At 43.2% G+C, this 18,392-nt stretch overlaps 3 protein-coding genes and 1 non-coding gene across 7 annotated transcripts in view; all 4 read right to left on the reverse strand.

The window, feature by feature from the left end:
• dennd4c (DENN/MADD domain containing 4C) overlaps window positions 1–4,708 on the reverse strand; it is a 35,427-nt gene extending 30,719 nt beyond the window's left edge. For both annotated transcript variants that reach the window (XM_034856464.1, XM_034856463.1), the window contains exon 1: window positions 4,412–4,708. The gene's annotated coding sequence lies outside the window, so the exon portion shown is untranslated. The remainder of the gene's footprint in view (window positions 1–4,411) is intronic.
• Window positions 4,709–5,431: 723 nt separating this feature from the next.
• haus6 (HAUS augmin-like complex, subunit 6) lies at window positions 5,432–11,814 on the reverse strand. 2 transcript variants are annotated; one of them, XM_034856466.1, is made up of 16 exons: window positions 11,361–11,813; window positions 11,118–11,213; window positions 10,945–11,023; window positions 10,557–10,689; window positions 10,327–10,471; window positions 9,500–9,562; window positions 9,350–9,407; window positions 8,975–9,148; window positions 8,656–8,852; window positions 8,233–8,362; window positions 7,969–8,071; window positions 7,817–7,882; window positions 7,204–7,337; window positions 6,984–7,082; window positions 6,721–6,856; window positions 5,432–6,565 (listed from the first exon to the last, which is right to left on the reverse strand). In XM_034856466.1, the coding sequence occupies exons 1-16, from the start codon at window positions 11,501–11,503 to the stop codon at window positions 5,841–5,843; spliced, it is 2,481 nt and encodes an 826-aa protein (XP_034712357.1). In that variant the 5' UTR covers window positions 11,504–11,813; the 3' UTR covers window positions 5,432–5,840. The 2 variants fall into 2 exon arrangements, with proteins under 2 accessions (XP_034712357.1, XP_034712358.1); XM_034856467.1 differs by having other exon boundaries at window positions 5,841–6,565; window positions 7,204–7,333; window positions 7,819–7,882; window positions 11,361–11,814.
• LOC117935271 lies at window positions 7,576–7,706 on the reverse strand. Its single transcript, XR_004654722.1, has one exon.
• Window positions 11,815–12,785: 971 nt separating the features above from the next.
• plaa (phospholipase A2-activating protein) lies at window positions 12,786–18,187 on the reverse strand. 2 transcript variants are annotated; one of them, XM_034856469.1, is made up of 14 exons: window positions 17,927–18,187; window positions 17,306–17,499; window positions 17,029–17,129; window positions 16,747–16,867; window positions 16,250–16,417; window positions 15,967–16,102; window positions 15,571–15,740; window positions 15,288–15,439; window positions 14,983–15,202; window positions 14,792–14,857; window positions 14,637–14,708; window positions 14,338–14,445; window positions 13,654–13,824; window positions 12,786–13,481 (listed from the first exon to the last, which is right to left on the reverse strand). In XM_034856469.1, the coding sequence occupies exons 1-14, from the start codon at window positions 18,073–18,075 to the stop codon at window positions 12,913–12,915; spliced, it is 2,397 nt and encodes a 798-aa protein (XP_034712360.1). In that variant the 5' UTR covers window positions 18,076–18,187; the 3' UTR covers window positions 12,786–12,912. The 2 variants fall into 2 exon arrangements, with proteins under 2 accessions (XP_034712360.1, XP_034712361.1); XM_034856470.1 differs by lacking the exons at window positions 14,637–14,708; window positions 14,792–14,857.
• Between the last annotated feature and the right edge of the window lie 205 nt (window positions 18,188–18,392).

Genomic DNA, 18,392 nt, shown 5'->3' on the forward strand with positions numbered 1-18,392 from the left:
TCCCTGTTAGTGATGGTGTTACATAGTCTGTCCACCAGAGGACGCTCTACAACGTCCCTGTTGGCAACACAGATTTTTTTTGTGTTTTTGTTCATATCTTAAGGTTGTATTTTTATTCATTTTATTTATCAGATATATCAGAATATTGGATTTTTAAATAACCAGATATTCGTATCGGTCTTAAAAATCCTTTATTGTTCAGGTTCTATGGGGTACCGAACCTGAGTATTAGTACACGTAGAATCAAACGGTGCCAAATTCCGGTACCTGAGAGTAGAGAAGGTCCGATACATTCTGAGACCAGATCAGTCGATACCGAGTACTTAGTGTGTCATATATTTTATTTTTTAGATTTTAACAATTGTATACTATTATCCCTTTTTTAAGCCAGTTTGACAGTCAGTTATAACAGAAAAAGAACATAAATAAACTACTTTAACGTAGTTTTTTTTAGGGCTTTGTAACGTGGTAACTCCAGTACTTCCTGATACCGGCGTTTTAGGCGGTATCAGAACATCTGGGCGAGCTGATCTGTCCTCTCGCATATTAACAGAGAGCGGAGGTCCCACACACACACACACACACACACACACACACACACACACTCACTCACACACACACACACACACGTTTGGCTGAAGTCACAGTGAGTCACGGCCCGGCAGATACAATGGTTTCAAATATAGTTGCAGTTTTTCAGAACTTCCGCAGACACCTTTCACTGTGATATGATATGATATGATATGATATATGATATTTACGGCAAAGCGAAAGCACAGTCGCGCTTGCTGTTGTCTTGGCAACGCTATTGCTACAGCAGCTTTCAGCAACAAGTCCATTCAAAGATGATACATTAAAGAGCAATTTAAAACGGTCACAATGAAAATTAACAGGCTAAAATATAATATACAAATACAAGAATAAATGTCAGTGAGTAAAAATTAATAGGTTGCAGGGACGGGTTAGGGGGGAGAGAGGGAGGGGTTTATTTTTGTTTAATTTCTGTCTGTGTAAAATACAAATCTTTATACATAATGTTCTAAATGAATAGGTTTGGAATTTGATTTACAATTGAAATATTTTTTGTAATTAGAGACGGAAAGTACCGAAACAAGTATCATTGGGTACCGGGAACCAAATTTCAGGTCACATTATAATCAGGATAATCTGTAATCAGCCAATTTTGTTTTTGAATGGGTAAGTGATTATCCAAACTGTCGTTGATGAACTGTCAGTCTATTACAGACGGCCGAGGCGAACCGTGTTGCTCCCAGTTTGCTGTAAATACGCCTGTGTGCAACTGAAAACAACCTGGGCGAGTTAGACGATGAGAGGCAGCTCAGAGCGGGGCAAGGCCCTGCAGAGCCCGTCACAAGACCGCCCCCCCTCCTGGAGCGTGACACCCAGCGGACACCCAGCATTCTTTCCACTGTAAGGAGCCGGGCGAGGGGGCAAAGTCACTGCCTTTACTAACTAGCTCAGCTGGCCCTATCACAGCTCAGACCCAGAGGCCTGTAGGAACTGCTAAAACACCAACTGGTACAGGGGTCAGGGAGGAAATGTGTTACCTGAGGGGGGGCGAGGCTGGCTTACAGGATCCTGGTTGCCCTTTGGCTAGAAACAACTTCCATGGAGTTATTATGTCTAACGACATGCAAACAGGCAGCTTAACACAATGCACAGACGTGTTTCAGGTAAGTGCATTGTCGGTATACTCTGCAGTGATTTCTGGGTAATGAAGTAGAAACACCAATGATATCCATTTGTAACAGCAAGAGAAAGAAGATCAGGCTCGTTGGGCCAGACGGAGACTCCCTACCAGCTCTGGGGTTGCTTGGTTTCTTTTTGCTTCTGATGACCTCTCCAGAGAGCGTCAGTTTGAGTCTGACGCTCAGTTCAAATGTATACACTGTCAAAGGTGTGGGAACTGAAAGAGATGACTTTTTGTTTTGTTCAAAAGGTAAAAACCCTGAGACCTAAAAGAGTTTGTCAGAATGTAAGTCATGTATGGAGCTGACGTGGCAATTTAGGACAAAGCACGGAGTAAAATGGATATTGAAGTATCAGTTAAAGTGTTGAAAACGGTTGACAATTCAGAGGAAGTCCTGAAAGTTACAGACAAGTCAGTCTGAGTGAGGGTGAAAATTGACCTGAAGGTGTGAGTTAGTGCTTAATGAAATTAGTGACCGTTCAGTGATGTCAGCTGAAGTGTGAGCTAAGCAGTGTAGTCCTTTGAAGAGTACAAGATAAAAGCAGTTGAGATGGTATTTGACTGTAGCCTGACGTGGTCATACTCAGATACTAGTCAGAATATTACGGTTTTTCCCCCTACTCTACTCGCCACTACTCTGCTTTTTTTTTGGTTTTCCATTATGAAAAAGACTCCCTGGTACCTTCTAACAGGTACTTTTTGTAGTACCACCTCAGTTGAGGTTCCAAGCGATCTGAGGAGAAACCAAAAGGTGACGTGAAAACCTGCAGAGAGCTGATTGGTCGTGTCTAAATAGACGCACAATTTGAATTTGCACAGCAAGTTCCTCTGGCATCGAGTAATGCTGCTCATTAACTATGGCCTTGTAGCTGAGCTGCACCAATCACATCGGTGTATCTGATACAGGCAGGGCCAGCTGCACCAATCACATTCGTGTATCTGATATAGGCGGGGCCAGAGGCCAGCTGCACCAATCATATCGATGTATCTGATACAGTTAGAGCCAGCTGCATCAATCACATCGGTGTATCTGATATTCCCCGCGGGTTGTTGTGATTGGTCGTGGTGTTATCCAATCGCATGCAGTGAGATTTTCAAATGCACGCTTGATGCCACCCATTGGGAGACTTTCATTACTCGATGCCAGTACCTTAATCCTTTCGGGTTGGAGTTTGGATTCCCAGGCTAGGCAAAAACAACATTACTGTTGATCATCTGTCCATCATCGTAGGTCCGAACTGGTACTGATACATCAAGTCCAGACCGACCTTCCCAACCTCAAATGTGTGTGGGACTAGGTTGGCTAGCTTTACTGAAAGAATCTCATCTCAGAAACAGTCACATTTGTTGCTTCTCTTGGGAGAAATTCCTCTTACTGTCCCACAGAATGACTTAGTGGATTTCCTCACACTCGTCAAAATCCAATTTGACTTTTGCCTAGGAAACCACAAAGTCCTTCAACAGTCCGTTGCAGCTCACCTTGCCCAATCTACTTCCTTTCCTTAGTCACCTGACGGAGCCTTTGGAAGACCGCCGGTGGTGACAAAGTGCAAGTTCAATGTACACAAAGCCACAGTGAAGCCATGACCCAGTTTATACCTGCCGCTGCTGCGTGTAGCGGTTCATAAGAGGCAACATTCACTCCACTCCCCTGCCTGGCCAAGGCAAGGTCAAGAACGAGACCTTGCCTTGCATTTCCAATTGTCGACAGCTCAGTGATGACGCAATTCTACAATAGCTATTTCCACGATTGACTTCCTCCACAGGGCTTGATTAGTTTTAGTCCAACATTCCTGCTGTCATCTCAGGTGGCAAACACATTCATTACAATACAATCTGAATGCAATAAGTACAAGAGGAAGTGCCATTCTCTGGTGTGCTGGGACTTGTGCTGTGATCATAACAGGAACAATCACATGGATGCCATGAATCACCAAAACGGGGATGGGAACCTGAAGCTGGGAGTGCTTTGCTGCCCTTGGGGGACTGCTGCTGACTGGCAAACAGTCAAATGCTGAGGCATAGATATGTGAGCATATCCTCGGCAATGCATTCAATGGCATTTGTGCTCAACACACACACACAATACCAACAGAGGCATCTAACACACTCTAGGTCCTGGGTTGAGGGTCACACAAATGCTGAAAGGGTATATTCTGAGAAAAAGTTCCTTGAGAAAAAGCAAGCCACATGGCCAAAATGCAGTTTCTTGTCTTAGGTACAGTTCTAAGTGTCTTAAACTGCAAACCTCCCTCGCTAAAGTCTTCTTCCTTTCCAAATATCTCGGATTTTTAAAGCAGGAAATTCATTTTGTGAGTGTGGCTGAGAGCAGACACCTGCAAGGCTAGACAGGCTCCAGGAGAGCAGCGTCTGGTTCTCTGGCTTTAGGAGGACGGCTCTTATCTCTCCAACTGTTGCACCCAACCGATAATTAGGTCAACTTTTATGCAGGAAATACACATCACCAACTACATATAACAAAAGAAATGTCCCCCTGTGGTCCGCCTGTGCACTGATACGTGGCCGACTCTCTTTCCGCGGTTGGAGAACACGATGAAAAGTGCAGCGGGAGACCGCGGCAGCACGACCCCGGGGACATGGCTTTTCAGCGGGGGCGACACAGCTAAAGTCACCTTAAACTACTGGTTCTAATTCCCACGACAGACTTTGCTAAGTAAAGTGAGAAGTATGAGCACTTACCAGCTGTTTACACTGCAGCGACAGACAATGTTGACATGTAGGCAACTTGCTGTTATTTACCCGCTTGATACAGTCCGTTTTTCTGTTAATGCAAACTGATACCGGTTCAAACAGGACCGCGCGCAAAAAAAAAGCCACTTCGAAATACTCCTTTGAAACTTTGCTGGCCACTTCTTCGCCACACTTTCATCTGAAGTTGTCGGCGGAGGCAGGCGCCATGTTTGTGTCTGCGCTGATAGTTGTGTTGCTGGGCTTTCTTCCTAAGCGTCTCTTTCAGACAGGAACCGCCCAAAGAGGAGAGGCTACAGTCCCCGCTGCGAGGCTGCGACCTGCAGCTGACAGAGGCGAGGCTGGCCTTGGGGAGCGCTGTCAAGCTAGCTAATACACAGAAACGAGCATTTCCGGTAGGCTTTTTCAAATTAAAGCCCCTTACTGGCGAGCACGTGTTGCGGTTTCATAAATTATAAATTGTAATTCTTAGTTAAAGTAGCATACTTAACATGCTTTTATACCACATTATATACTATAGTTTGCGTTCATATTTATAGTGTAGACTGTAGTAGAGCATATATTTTGTGTTAACTATTATACATACACATCCATTTTACATCATTTAAATACCAACTTTGATTCAATCTGAACAAGCCACATTTCTACCTTTGGTTGCACGACGTCAGACCCAATTTGTATCCCGAGTGCGAATTTTGCGTTTTATTGTGAAGGTGAAATTGACATGATTTTGGCGAGTTGTTATTGTTGCCTTGACAGACTTATTTCTTTTGCTCTCTAGCTTTCTTTTGCCTCTGGTGCCCCCATCTTTAAACTGAGAGTCGTTACACAGATAAGAAAGAGCAACAGGTGTCTTAGACTTACACAACTTATCAAGGCATTGCACGCAACTTGGACTTGCATCTTATAAATATATGCAAGCCATAAACAAAACCAATCCCTTTCAAACTGATTTGTTTCAGTCTGCAGTTAATTATATATATACACACACTTTTTTCAAATGTATTAACATTCAAGAAAGTCCCAACTTTATTGAACCTGAGGCCATGGTCCCTTTCACATTGGTCACATCCCTACAAAGACATTTACATCTACTTCCAGACATTGTGTGGTTAGAAACAATGCAGATGTTACAGGCAGAATAGCTGGTCATTGATGTAAACAGTTACCTATCCACATCCAGGAAATAAAAGTTCCAAATTGCTCTCCTGTCCAGGTACAACATGTACATACACAAGTAAACAAGGGAATGAGCAATATCTTACAATTTTATTAAGCAGTTCATGTCTTACCATTTTAAATAAAAACTTGGCACAGAAAAGAAAGTGTGACAAACATAGGTTATGTGCAAATTTGTTACAGTTCTATTGAAAATGGGGACAGTTGACAAGGATAAAAAGTGGTGTGGACATGAATGGAGTTAACACTTCATGTCATCTATTGGAGAGAATGTGATCAGTTTTGGGAGGCTGTACTCCTGCTTCTTTGGGGGTGAAGGAGTCTCCAGTGTGTCTAGGTCCAGAGAGAAGACCTTGTCTGTAGCTTCCACTAGTTTTGCAGGCTCCATTAGCCAGTCTTTGTCCAAACCAGAGACTGTGAGTCCCGACAGAAGACACTCCGGTGTCCTCTTCATGCCTTCCGTTAAGGAGCAGTCATCACCAGCCTGTTGGATCTGACCCAGGTGACGTGGTGTTAGTGCTGATTGAATCAACCGAGTCTTCAAGGAGGGGATTAGGAGTTTATCATCCTCCTCACTCTTCAAATCCAGCGCTTCATCGTCGAGGCTCAGCAGACTGTCACAGCTCGACGTTTCAGGGAGCGTTTCATGATCGAGGCTGAACTGGACCGCACTGCTGCCAGTGCCACTAGGGCTGTCGAGAGCCTCAGCGTTAAACGTGTCCCAGAACAGAGTGGATTTAAGGGAGACTCCCTGCTGGCTGACAGGGGGGCTGCTGTGGCTTGTGAGAGGAGGGGACAGATTGCAAGAGCCACTCTGGGAGGGAGCTCCGGGTCTCAGCAACACATCGTGCTCATTGAAAGGAGAGAGCCGTCCTGCTATACTGTCGTTCAACTTGGCCAACCGCCCCATTTTCTCAGCTTCGTCTTCCTCAACTGCCTTGCGCCACGAGCTCTTCACATTAAGAACTGAAAAAAAAAAAAAACATTTTAAATTTTACCAAGCGAATATAAGGTGATTTAAAGGGCAAAACTGTTCCCGTTTTAGTCACCATGCCATCCTAAATAAGCCCTTCCACTCAGGTGTTTGCAAAGAATTGACAAAACGCCAACAGCTCACTTACTCAAGCTCTCAGGTGTACGTGGCAGCTGCTTTCTAGTAGAGAAGGGCCCTCTATGAAGCGTGCCAAGAAGGCCATCCAAGTCCACAACCTTGACCCTGCCTTCTGTAGGACTGGTTGTTGTTACAGCATCTGCAAACTAACACACACAACCGTTAATCGGGACTGGGTCTCAGAGCCCGATTTGTGCACCTTGTCCAAGTCACCATGACTTGGACAACAATCTGTACAGCTTTAAAAAGATAAAAAAGGCTGTATCACTGTACCTGATCAGCAAGGTTATCACATTCCATGTCTAATATCTGAGTCTCGTTCCTCATGGGAGTCACCTTCAGATCAACATGGGCCGTCTTCCTCACACTAGCCTAAAAACAAGTAGAGCTTTGTTACATATGGTCATCAGAAGAATTTGTGTTTGAGTTTTAATTCAACTTAAAAAAAAAAAAAAAAAAAAAAAAAAGAAGAGATTAGCTGAAATCTACTAGCCTGAGGCGGTGGTCCTGAAGGAGCCCTCAGAGGAGGGGACGGTGTGTCAAAAAGCCAGTCCAGAGAGGTATTTGCCTTTGACGCTTGAGTGTCGACAACAGGACTTTCAGTCCTTTCAGCCGTTGCAGGGCTAAGACAAATGGATTGGTTATTCAAAAACAAGTTTGTATAGTGTTCCCCATTACATTTTCCTCACAATGCAGTAGAGCTCAGGTACAGTGGAAGTAACAAGAGCATCTTGATGTAGCTTATAATGGCTCATGTACGTGTTTTTTTATACCCATAAAAAAATTATACAATGTCTACAATGACAGTACCAAGTCAAATGTACATGCTTATATACTTTTATAAAACACATTTAATAAACAGTCCAAGTGTCTGCTCCGTATCTGTCCGTGGCGATTTCTCTCAACTCGCCGCGGTCATCAGAGAGCACGGATGCTTTAGGGAGGACTAGTGACGGGCAGAGCACTGCTCAGGACTGCCCAGGTATCTGCCTCCCATCAGAAGCCAATGCACCAAACATTTCAAATGATGCATAATGGAAAAAAAGGGGAAGTGTTCACTTTAAGCTTACATTTCCCTTAAGAGCTGTTCAAATATAGGTTTCCTTACCTCCTCGGTTTAGAAGAACTGGACATGGAACCGTTCTGGGATTTACTCTTTGCAGGCTTCTCCCCTGAAAAAGTGTAAGAATCCTGATTAGAACAAACCTGCGATGTTGTGAGTACTTTGTCACCGTTTATGTAATCAGACTTAGCCCACCGAGAAGCGTTGCAGGGTACTGAGAGAAGACACCACTCCTGTAACTAGAGTCAGCTGCTGGTTCAAAAGACAGTGGAGCCATTGGTGACAGGAAGCCAAGAGCCTAAAAAAATGTATTTGTGAATTAGTATATGAAACAAGAGTGAAACATTTGATACAACCAAAACATGACAAATGCATAATTTCCCATTCCCCTAAAAAGGTAAACCAAATATAGTGTTAAAATCCTAAGCCAAGATCAAAAAAATCACAAGGACCACTTACAGGATCTTCACTCAGAAAAGATAATAGGGGTGTGTCTTTCAGGGTTTCCATCCACTTCCTGTCCCATGCAGCTTCCAAGTCCCTGATGGTACTCGTGACCTCAGGAATTGCTTCCTTGGAAATCCTCTTTCTGGGGATTAAAAAAAAAAAAAAAAAATAGGTAATTACTCTAAGTCATCTAACTTCGAGTTAGCACATGCTATTAAGATAAATCATCCATGATTTTAAGTGTTCCACTAACTACAGAAGTCTCCAAACCACAAGTAGTCAGAGGTTCATAGACAGCTATCCAACTCAAATCTAAATAAACATTTAAGAATAATTCAAAAGCTCCAATTTAAAAAGACTGTTTGATTCCCATGCATCATGTCATTGTGCTGAAGATCAGACAGGTTGGACAAAGGTGTGGGGGGTAGGGGGTACCTGATTAGGTGGAGGTTCTGCAGTGCACGGGCCATCTGCTGACATTTGTCCTGCAGGTGCTGAGGACTGAGCCGAGGCTTGGGGGCATGAGACACCCGACATCGCTCCTCCCTCAGGAGCTGCAGCGCATGCTTCGTCAGCTCCAACACACACAGGACGTTCAACTGGCCAGCCTCGTACACGTTCCCTGAACTCATCTGGAAAACATGCACGAGGATACGGTGAAAATGCAAGAAAGATACCAAGAGCCAAATGAATAAGGGTCATGTGCTGTGTATAAGAATGAACAGGCCACCCGTCACATTCTCTTTACCCTCACCTGATGTGGGAGCTGTTCTATTCTCTCCAGCAGACAGCGAGGAATGTTGAGGACTCGATCCGTGCCGTCCAGGACATATTGATCCACCTCCCCCTTCAAAACACTTTCCACCGCATGCTGTTCCTCTTTGATAGTCGACCGCATTCTATCAATGTCCGACCACAAGGAGCGCACCTTAAGACAACAAAGTACTAATGTGAGCTCAGAAAATCTCAGTCCAGAACTTCTTTCCTAAACTTCTCAATGTAAGAATGTCACCAAATCTGACAAATTGGCATAGGTATTGATTTTGTATTATTAGGCAGGAAATTTGCCATAAGCAGCACTGTTGCAATGTAACACATGTAAAGTACACACGTTTTATGTTTAACAAACCATTTGGGTCTTCTCAGCTGAAGAATCTGCCTCCTGTGTAGATTCACTGCTGTGAAGCCTGAAAGTAGATAGGCGACTGAAAAAACCTGGACTAAGAACATTGAAGGTCTGCAGTACAGAGTAAAAAATTAAAATGAAATAAGTACATACTTAAGTCGCTCATCGTACTTGGCACCTTCTGCTCCGATGTCCCTCATGGACTTCACCAGGAGCCTTGAAAACAGGGATCACAAAAACCTTTGTACCAATAATTGCAGAAACTGACTTCCATGTGCAAACCAAAACAACATAAAATGAACTTCAAGTTCAAAACGCAAACTTCTAGACTCTTCAACATAGTCTAGCTGTCTCTGTACACGGTTTCAAAAAGGACGTTTTTCACAGCAGACAGTCTGTACTTGATAGCAGGAAGAGCACAGGGTGTACTGGGACACTGCATCGTTAACTCAATTTGTTTCACCTGTGGACACCACTGTGACTAAAGCTGCCGGTAACCACAGGGTTACTAATTAGTTCACAAGACACAGGTGGGGCTTGAAACAAATGGCCAATGAAAGATGCAACATCAAGAGCAGTGATACAAGTTACATTCAGCAAGGTAAAAAAATAAAATATAACCCCCACTACAAGAACAGATGAAGAAAAATAAAAATATGTCAGTGTGTGAAAAGGGAATGACAAAACATTTCACATCCGCTCAAACTATTATAATAACTAGGTATAGGTAATGCACAAAATTACATTCAAAGCATGGTTGCTACTTCTGAGTCTCTGAACTAAATAAATAACAAAATTACTTTTTTTAATCAGAATATTATAAAATGTTTTATTTACAATTATATTAGTTTTATAAAGGGTTGTATTTACTAAACTAATTTTTACTACACAGGCTTTTATTTTGGTAATGGCAGACTGGAGTCAGAAGTTTAATTTTGTTGCCATGACAAGTTCTGTCCAGCCTCAAAGATGGAACTTACTGTGCTTTTCTCTGGTACTCGTGAAGAAAGTGGTCTTGATTCACTCCAGCTTTCAAAAAACGGGTAGTAACCAGGCTGAGCCTCTTCACCGCCAGGTCCAGGGAGGAAGCGGGACTCGCTGCAGCCTCCGGGACCCAGCTGTCATCTGGTAACATTCAAGAAGTCAGATTGTGAATATGAGGTACTGGTATAGAAAAAAAACAACAACATTATTTTCTAACTCGACCCACCTGTAGTGAATGTCTTCATTTCTTGCAGCATGACGTGACTGGCCAAATGAAGCATCAAGCTGATAAACTTGGGACCTCCGGGTGAGAGGAACAAGGATGCCACCACTCTGGACCCTGCATTTGCAGTTTCATCCTGCAAATATCAAAACAAGATGGGTACCACTAAATGACACTTAACGACAGCAGCTACCTCTGTGAAAAATACATTTTCTTTACATTTTAGGCATTTCATCAGCGATGCAAAAAACACTTTATTAGCCGAAAGTTGAACTTTTTTAACTTTATGTAAAATTCGAAGCGAATTTATTAGCTAAAAAATGAGAAAAAAATATGGGGTCATTGTGAATTGCTGGATAGATTAAGTTTAACATAAAACACTCATTCTTACCGTAATTTCTCGCAGCCAAGCGCAGGTAACTTTGCGAAACTCAGCATCTGCTTTGTGGTTCAAAACAGGCCAGCAGTGCCTATAACCCAATGCAAATGGGTTATTGTTTTGACAATTAAACCTATACACACTTCTACATATGAATGGCAAAAGTGGATCACCTCTAACTTTACCTGTATGTCTCGTTAAATCGTGTCGGGTTGAGTCGCTCCAACAGGAAATGGGTTACTATGTAGAAGGCATCCTTGTTTGGTTTGTCGAACATATTCCTATTGGCCATAAAATAACATTTAACCTCGTTAGCATAAAGCTAACGTCAAGAGTAATGTGAATGGCAACTTAACGTTAAATGTTACGTCCAGTGAACGCAGCAACGTTATTCAGTATTTATGTTTTCACTACAAAAGCAGACTTACGGTCCCAGGTTGATGTGTTTAACGTTCACGTTGGTTTTGCCGGAGATTAACGACACTGCTGTGTCTGGTTGAAGTCCGAGTCCGAGAAGAGCAAACCACAGATATTTCCCGTTCTTTTTCTGCAACAATACCGGGTTCGCCATTGTTCCCAGTTGGATAAAACCGTGTGAGAGGGGAACGTCGCGGTGGTCGCTGGTCGAAACCCAGCCTGGCTAGCTTTAGCTGCTACCTAGCTACCACAAAATTCACTGTCGGGTAACTTGTCTTGAGTTTGTCAAAATACATTTAACAGACGGTTAGTAAATTAACAAACACTGCCGAGGGAGAGTTGCGTGTTACAAAAGTTACCAACCATACTGTACGTTGGATTTCACATTTGTTTAACTAAATTTGACTCCTTTTAGTCAGGAAAACGAAACAACAGCAAAAACACAAACCGCCAAAAAAGAATTCAATAACAACCCGGAAGTTGTTAATAAATACTTCCGGTGAGCGAATGCTAAAGCTAAAAACAACAAGCGCTAGCTTTTGGGTAACCGAGGTTTTATTAAGTTGTCTAGACTCAGGTTCAACCATAAAAATAAAGACACAGGCTTCCCATGCCGGAATGTAGCGGCAGTGGACGTCTCTTCACCCTTGTTTTGCCTTTCGGTCAACCATGAAAAAATTACGTTTTTTTCCTGCACTATTACCATTTTTTTCGACATTTTTGACACTTTTTCAATGCTGTGGGTGCTTTTTTGATGTTTTTTCACAAGATATTTGATATTTCTAAGGTTGACATGTTCAGGGCTTTCAAAGAACCATTTTTTTGTGAGTAAAAAAACTAAAAACGGGTCAAATTTGACCCGAGGACAACATGAATTAAAACATTCATGCAAACAACACAACCACTTATAACGGCGTTTTACCATTTCCGTTTTCCGTCACAATAAAAGCTCAATACTTCACTCTAACTTCCTTTAACCAGTCAACTGAGAAGTAACACAATAAAATACCTTATGTTTGTTTTAAGGGAGGATCTCGTGATACAAAGATGACTAATTTTACTCAATGTTGGACAAGGGGAACAGGTTTTAGGATATGTATCCAACAAAGAAGTGAAGAAACATACAAGCCTCGGCTCGTTTTCATAGTTGATAAACCAAGACCGCCATTACCAAGCTTATTAGAAGAAATATTAGACTGCAGGTTAGCCATCTTACCTGAAAATATTCATCATGTGTGACATGGCAGTATGAACCACAATTAAACATGTTTAAGGGCACGCCATTAAGTGTATATTTAACTTTAAATAGTGTATTGTTCATAGTTTATAAATATTTATAAGCCATTATTACATACAATTAATCCTACATTTACTCAACAAATGAGTCAAAGGGCTTTTGAAAGGTGGTGCAGTAATAAAAACACAGGCTAAGAATATTCAGATTTCATTTGTCCTTTTTTTATTGCAGAACATACATGTATTTAAGTCAGTCTCCACTACAAGTGATGAGTCAGAACAGAGTGATGGTAAGAAACAAGTGCTCTTTTTTTCTAATCATTTACATCATTGTAGTTCTTTTAAAACCAGCTGGCAACACTCGGCCACCTTAGATGGATCAGACACTGAGGAGTACTTGGAAATCTGAGAGGTGACCCCCAGGGAGCGCGCCAAGTCCTGGGCTGTCTGGTCTGAGGCCACAGTGGTTCCCAAGGCCACCAGCAGCCTAAACACAGCCTCCTTGTCTTGTACCGTCTCCAGAGCTCTACTGGCCACAGACAGGCACTGGGCCTTGGCCTCGAGATCGGGTTGGCCGTACAGGCAGCCAGCGTAGTTAAGCAACAGAGTGGCCAGAGCAACGTGGATGTTCTTATTACAGATTATGGCGAGGTCGGCAGCGTGCGATAGCACTGTTTCACGCTGGGCCATGAGGAGGGCTCGGCCGTGCCTGCCACTAAAGCAGTTACACAGAGTCCGCAGCGCCAGCATCTGGTTGGCGGGGCGCCCCTCGGGCCTCATCAGGCTCAGCAGGTGGTTGCACAGCTGGACTCCCTCCGCCTCTCCACAGAGAGTCTCATTAACCTGTGGGTGGCGCACTGCCAGCCTCATGATGTCCAGGATTGGAAACACGAGGTCTGTCCAGGGGGGAGGAAAGGAAAGTTTGGTTAGTTAACAGTAATGAACTAAAGAACCTTGAATCATGTTAAGCTTTGTGCTTTTGGTAATTACTGGGCAGAAATAATAATACTCAATACAAAAAGATGAAATGGAAAAAAAGAGAACTATCATAGAATGCTGTTGTGGTACCTTCAGACCAGTGAGAGGCCTTCCACAGCACGTTGATCTCTTGGATGCTTGGGGGAGACATGGAGGAGTTGGGCTCAGAGACAGACACCAGCAGCCTCTGGAGGCTTTCCAGAATCTCGTCGGAGAGCTTGTGCTCCAGAGGGGCGCCTCCATTTAGCTCCTTTACCTTGGCTGGTGTGGAAAGAACAAGTCATTGACCCACAGTGAAGAAGCTTTAGTGAACCAAGTGAAGCTTTGGTACAAAATCTTCACGACATGAAATTAATTGGAAATGTTTACTTTTAAAGACGCTTGTATTTGGTATCAAATCTTAGGCTTTAAAAAAAAAATATATATATATATTCATGACTTAACGCCCACCAACTGTCATCAGATTCTGATTCATTATTCCTGAATCACCTTTTCCCCCAATTGAGCCCCACCCACTACAAACCAGGTCAGAGCAGAGACTAGATAGATAAATCCAGAAAACTCAAATGTGACATAATCAAAACTAACTTAGGCAGGAAAATAATGCGTTCACATAGAGCCTCATGACTCAGGAAAAAACTGAAAAAAGGTGTTGAGGGCTTTTTGACAAAAAGCTAAAATCCCTTAATAAAGTTCTTAGAAATGTTTGTCATTCATAACTGACACATGTGGACTGTAGCGACATATCATCAAACCCATACTTAAAATGCTCACCCATGATCTGCGAGGAATTTGCTTGTTCAAAGGTCACGCCGTCAGTCTTGGGGAAGTAGATGTTAGTTGCCGTCTGCCTGAGGGCTGCGGAGGAATAGGCACCCCCCCCTGCAGAGGAGAGAGGAGTGTGAGCTCATTCAATGAGTAAAACAGCTCAACATTAAAAGATTATTAATAGGAGAAATGTGTACATGGGTCTGCCACTGAACAAACAAATGCCTGGTCTTCACTCAACACACAAACATTATGAGCTCAGTATCTCAGTGGTTCAAGAGAGGTTCTTTTGGTTGGTAACTCACCTGTGAAAGGATCTGCCACACCTGAAGGAGCACGTGGGTTCGGACCCGATCCTGGGATGTAGCGACCAGAGCCTGTGGGGAGAAAAAAAAAAGAGTGTAAAAAGAACATCTCTGGGGATTTCAAGTGAAAAAATCTTTACGTAAACGTACTGTACCTGTGAAAGGATCAGCTCCAAAGCCGGGTCCTTGATCAGAAGCCCCGGGGATGTACCGAGCTCCTCCTGTGGGATTAAGAGACAAGGAAAATACAAATTCAACCTAATAACCTTTAAATATTGTAATAAAACATGTACAGTATATAAGCTGAAATGGAGAAAAAAAGTAGCTATGTATCTTTTGGACTTACCTGTGAATGGGTCACCCCCAGCCGGCTGGGCGGGTCCCACCACATGTCCTTTGGTGTTCTCTATTATAAAATTGGCGACCTGGTCGAGGAACATGGGGCTGAGGTCATTCTTCTGCAAAAAGTTGTGCGCTGTCAGCCAAGGGTCCTCTGACACATTGTAAGGCAGCTTCATGGACGGCCCTCCTTCATTCACGTCGATGGTGAAGACGTAGTCGTATTCCTGAGGGGAGGACCCAGAGTCATTATCTTGTACTGTACCCATGCATGCGTCCATAGTTTGCCGTTTCAATAAGCTTGGGTCTTACCTTTCCTTCATACATCACGTTCTTGGAAGTCTGTTGGTTGGAGCCTCCGACCACATCTCCGATTTTCATCCAGCGGTCATCACTGACACTCCACTGATATGCCTCCACCTTCTCTCCATCTTTAATTAGACGTGTCTGTCCGTCACGATTCCCTGGAGGGAATAGGCAAACAAATCTTGACGCACAAATAGCAATGGCACTTATTCACCATCGGACTTAACTGTTGACCAGAAACACCAAATACAGCGATTATGATCTAATGCATCTCAGTCTATTTTCGTACCAGGCTCAACAAGGTGTTCCCTTCCAGGAAGTTCCTCCATTTTAATGTCTCCGAATTCGCCTGTCTTGGGGTCAATGGTGGTTTTGGAGAGTTCATCCTCAAAAGCCTGCAGGTCCTCTGCACTCGCTATGCGGTCCTCAGCTTCGGTAAACACGCGGATAATGCCATCACTGTGGGCAGAGGAGCAGCAACCGGGTAAGCCACAAAACTACTTACTGTACTATGTATGTTCATTGATGAGTCTACACCACATTGTGGAAATGCATGAGTCAGAAACATCAGAAATGAAAGCAGTGAGCGGTAGAAGGAAAGGGTGATTAAACATTTATAGTGTGACACGATTGAGAAATTGATAATGTGTTGACCTCACATTAGCACGCCAAATGCAGTTCTTACCTGGCCCCGATGGCTATATCCCCATTAGGGAGAATGCAGCAGCACCAGACAGACTGGGCAGGCAGACGGATTGTCTGAGAGCACTCTCCCTGCCTCCATATCCTCAATGTCCTGTCCTCTCCTGTGCTTATGAAATCTAAGGGGGTAAAGCATCAGTCTAAGCTCAGGGTGAGCCAGCTACCATCTTACAGCAGGAAAACAAATGGATGCTAGTTCAATAAACACCCACCCACCCAACCGTCTTCCATAGGGATTTAAATATCACATATATAAATAAACCAACCGTTGCCATTGGGGAAGACAGCTAAGCTGTAGATGTAGTTGGTGTGGCTGTAGTAGACCTGTACACATTCGCCTGTCACCAGCCACCTTCTGATACTCGTGTCATTGCTGCAAGAGAAGAACTCAATGTTGCTGATCACTGCCAGTCCCCGTACACAGTCCTCATGGCCTAAAAGGGAAGCAAAACAGGTTTCAATCATGGGTTTTAAACATAAAGCTCATTGATCCCCAGACAAGTGCTTTGAATTATTATAGTGGATTTGATTAACATGATTAGCCCAAATAATGATACAATTTACTATTGGTATTTTTGATCTGACATAATTTCACTCATTCATTCACATCAGTTTTGTTGGCTAAAAGCAGTTAAAGTTAAAAAGGACTGATGGTGGACTTCTTACAATAACCAGATATAAGAGGCCACAGCCAGTTTTATTCACACACTGGTCTAATAAAAAATATTTTTGTATTTTATATCAACCACGTGCAAACTCTCACCTGTAAATGTCTTCTCACAACGGCCAGCTTTCCAAAGCTTTATGGTCTTATCTGCTGATCCAGACAACATAAGGCCTTGTTCAGGTAAAATGACCACTGCCCACACTGCTGCAGAGTGGCCCTGTAGCAAAATTAACACGCCGAGATTTGGGGTGGTTACAGTTGCATAGACGAAAATCAATATCAAAACATATTGTAAAAGTGCACAGACACTAAGACATCATTTGACAAACTGCCTCTTAGGGAAAAGTCTCCCAAGAGAAGTTCAGAGTAACAGCATACCTGCAAGGTCATCATGCACTTCTCATTGAGCCAGACTTTGGCTGTGGTGTCCCAGGAACCGCTCAAAAGTGTCCCAAACTTCCCAGAAGACAGAGTGCAAACTATGGAGATTAAACGTAAGAAAGCTGGAATGAGCACACTGAGGCAAATTTCTCACAACTAAGTATAGCAAAAAGCATTGGACATGTAAACCACATAAACTGCAGATATGCTTGACTTAATGTCAAATGAAAGCATGAGAAATTAGATTTTTCTGGGAGTGTACAGAACAACTCACCTGTGTTTTTGTGACCCGTGAGAGTGAATAGGGGCTGTGATTGGTCCATCGTGAAAACACATATGTTATTATCGTTTCCACCTGTGGCAATGAGTCCTTGAGGATATGTTTCACTAGGTGCAATGATGCATACACAGGATACAAAATTGGAGTGGCCAGACATGCTATGCATCTCTGTGAAACCTTTGTCTGGGCTGTCAGGAGAAGGGGAAACAGAGAAAGACTTCTTAAGGGAACGGAGTTACTAGTGTTGGAACAAGTGGTTGACAAGTGTGTGGTCATAACTGCAAAAAAGGTCAGTACATGAACTAACAGACAAAAGACCAAACACAGATTAATCTGGTGGACTTTAGCACGCACTCGACCATCCGCGTTGTGTATATTGAGAGCAGCAGTTGAATGAATGACAAAGCTAATTTGACTAAACGTTAGCAAACCGCTTACTAGCTAACTTAGCTAACGTTACCAACGTTAACACGGATGTTTTCATAGTAAGTAACCTCCCTGGGGGGTTGTTAGTTGGCTTAATACTTCTCCTGATAACATATTAACTTATAAACTGAACTATATCCTAGCCAACCACCACAGTTAGTTAGCCATTAGCAGGCTCGTGCTAGCTACCTTGAGTTAGGTACCCAGACTCTTCCGGTTCGGTCTCTGGACACCGAAACAAAAGCTCCCTCTGGGGAAACAGCAGACGCGAGTCCCCTGACGTCCATTTCGTGGCCCGGGATGGAGCACCTGAGTTTGTACGAGTTCGACGATGCCATTTTGACCCGACAACACGATGAAACTACCGCAGTAGAATTACGCTAAGCGGCGTTGCTGTCAACAAACACCGGCCGCTAATGCTAGCGGAAGTTGAATGACGTCACTAACATGTCAGTGAACTCACCATCAGTATGAAATGCGACTCCGACAGAAAACTTGCTGGAATTTGAACTTTCTTTGTTAATGAAATACATATTTAAAGTCACACATGTAGATACGCATGTAAGGAATCCATGTCACTTCTACTACAGCAAAAGGAAAATTCTTCCACGGGGAAAATGTGTGTAATTATTACACATCAATGCGTGAAACTCTA

This window comes from Etheostoma cragini, chromosome 19 (assembly GCF_013103735.1).
Source record: "Etheostoma cragini isolate CJK2018 chromosome 19, CSU_Ecrag_1.0, whole genome shotgun sequence".
NCBI classification, from domain to species: Eukaryota; Metazoa; Chordata; class Actinopteri; order Perciformes; family Percidae; genus Etheostoma; species Etheostoma cragini.

Excerpts from the sequence above, each read along its gene's own strand:
- haus6 (XM_034856466.1), bottom strand. The coding sequence starts at position 11,503 with ATGGCGAACCCGGTATTGTTGCAGAAAAAGAACGGGAAATATCTGTGG. Across the intron at positions 11,214-11,360 it reads AAACACATCAACCTGGGACC|GAATATGTTCGACAAACCAA; the intron begins GTAAGTCTGCTT and ends TATGGCCAATAG. Across the intron at positions 7,083-7,203 it reads CTTCAGGACCACCGCCTCAG|GCTAGTGTGAGGAAGACGGC; the intron begins GCTAGTAGATTT and ends ACTTGTTTTTAG.
- plaa (XM_034856469.1), bottom strand. The coding sequence starts at position 18,075 with ATGGCATCGTCGAACTCGTACAAACTCAGGTGCTCCATCCCGGGCCAC. Across the intron at positions 16,418-16,746 it reads TTGTGAGAAGACATTTACAG|GCCATGAGGACTGTGTACGG; the intron begins GTGAGAGTTTGC and ends CTTCCCTTTTAG. Across the intron at positions 14,858-14,982 it reads TGGGGGTGACCCATTCACAG|GAGGAGCTCGGTACATCCCC; the intron begins GTAAGTCCAAAA and ends TTAATCCCACAG.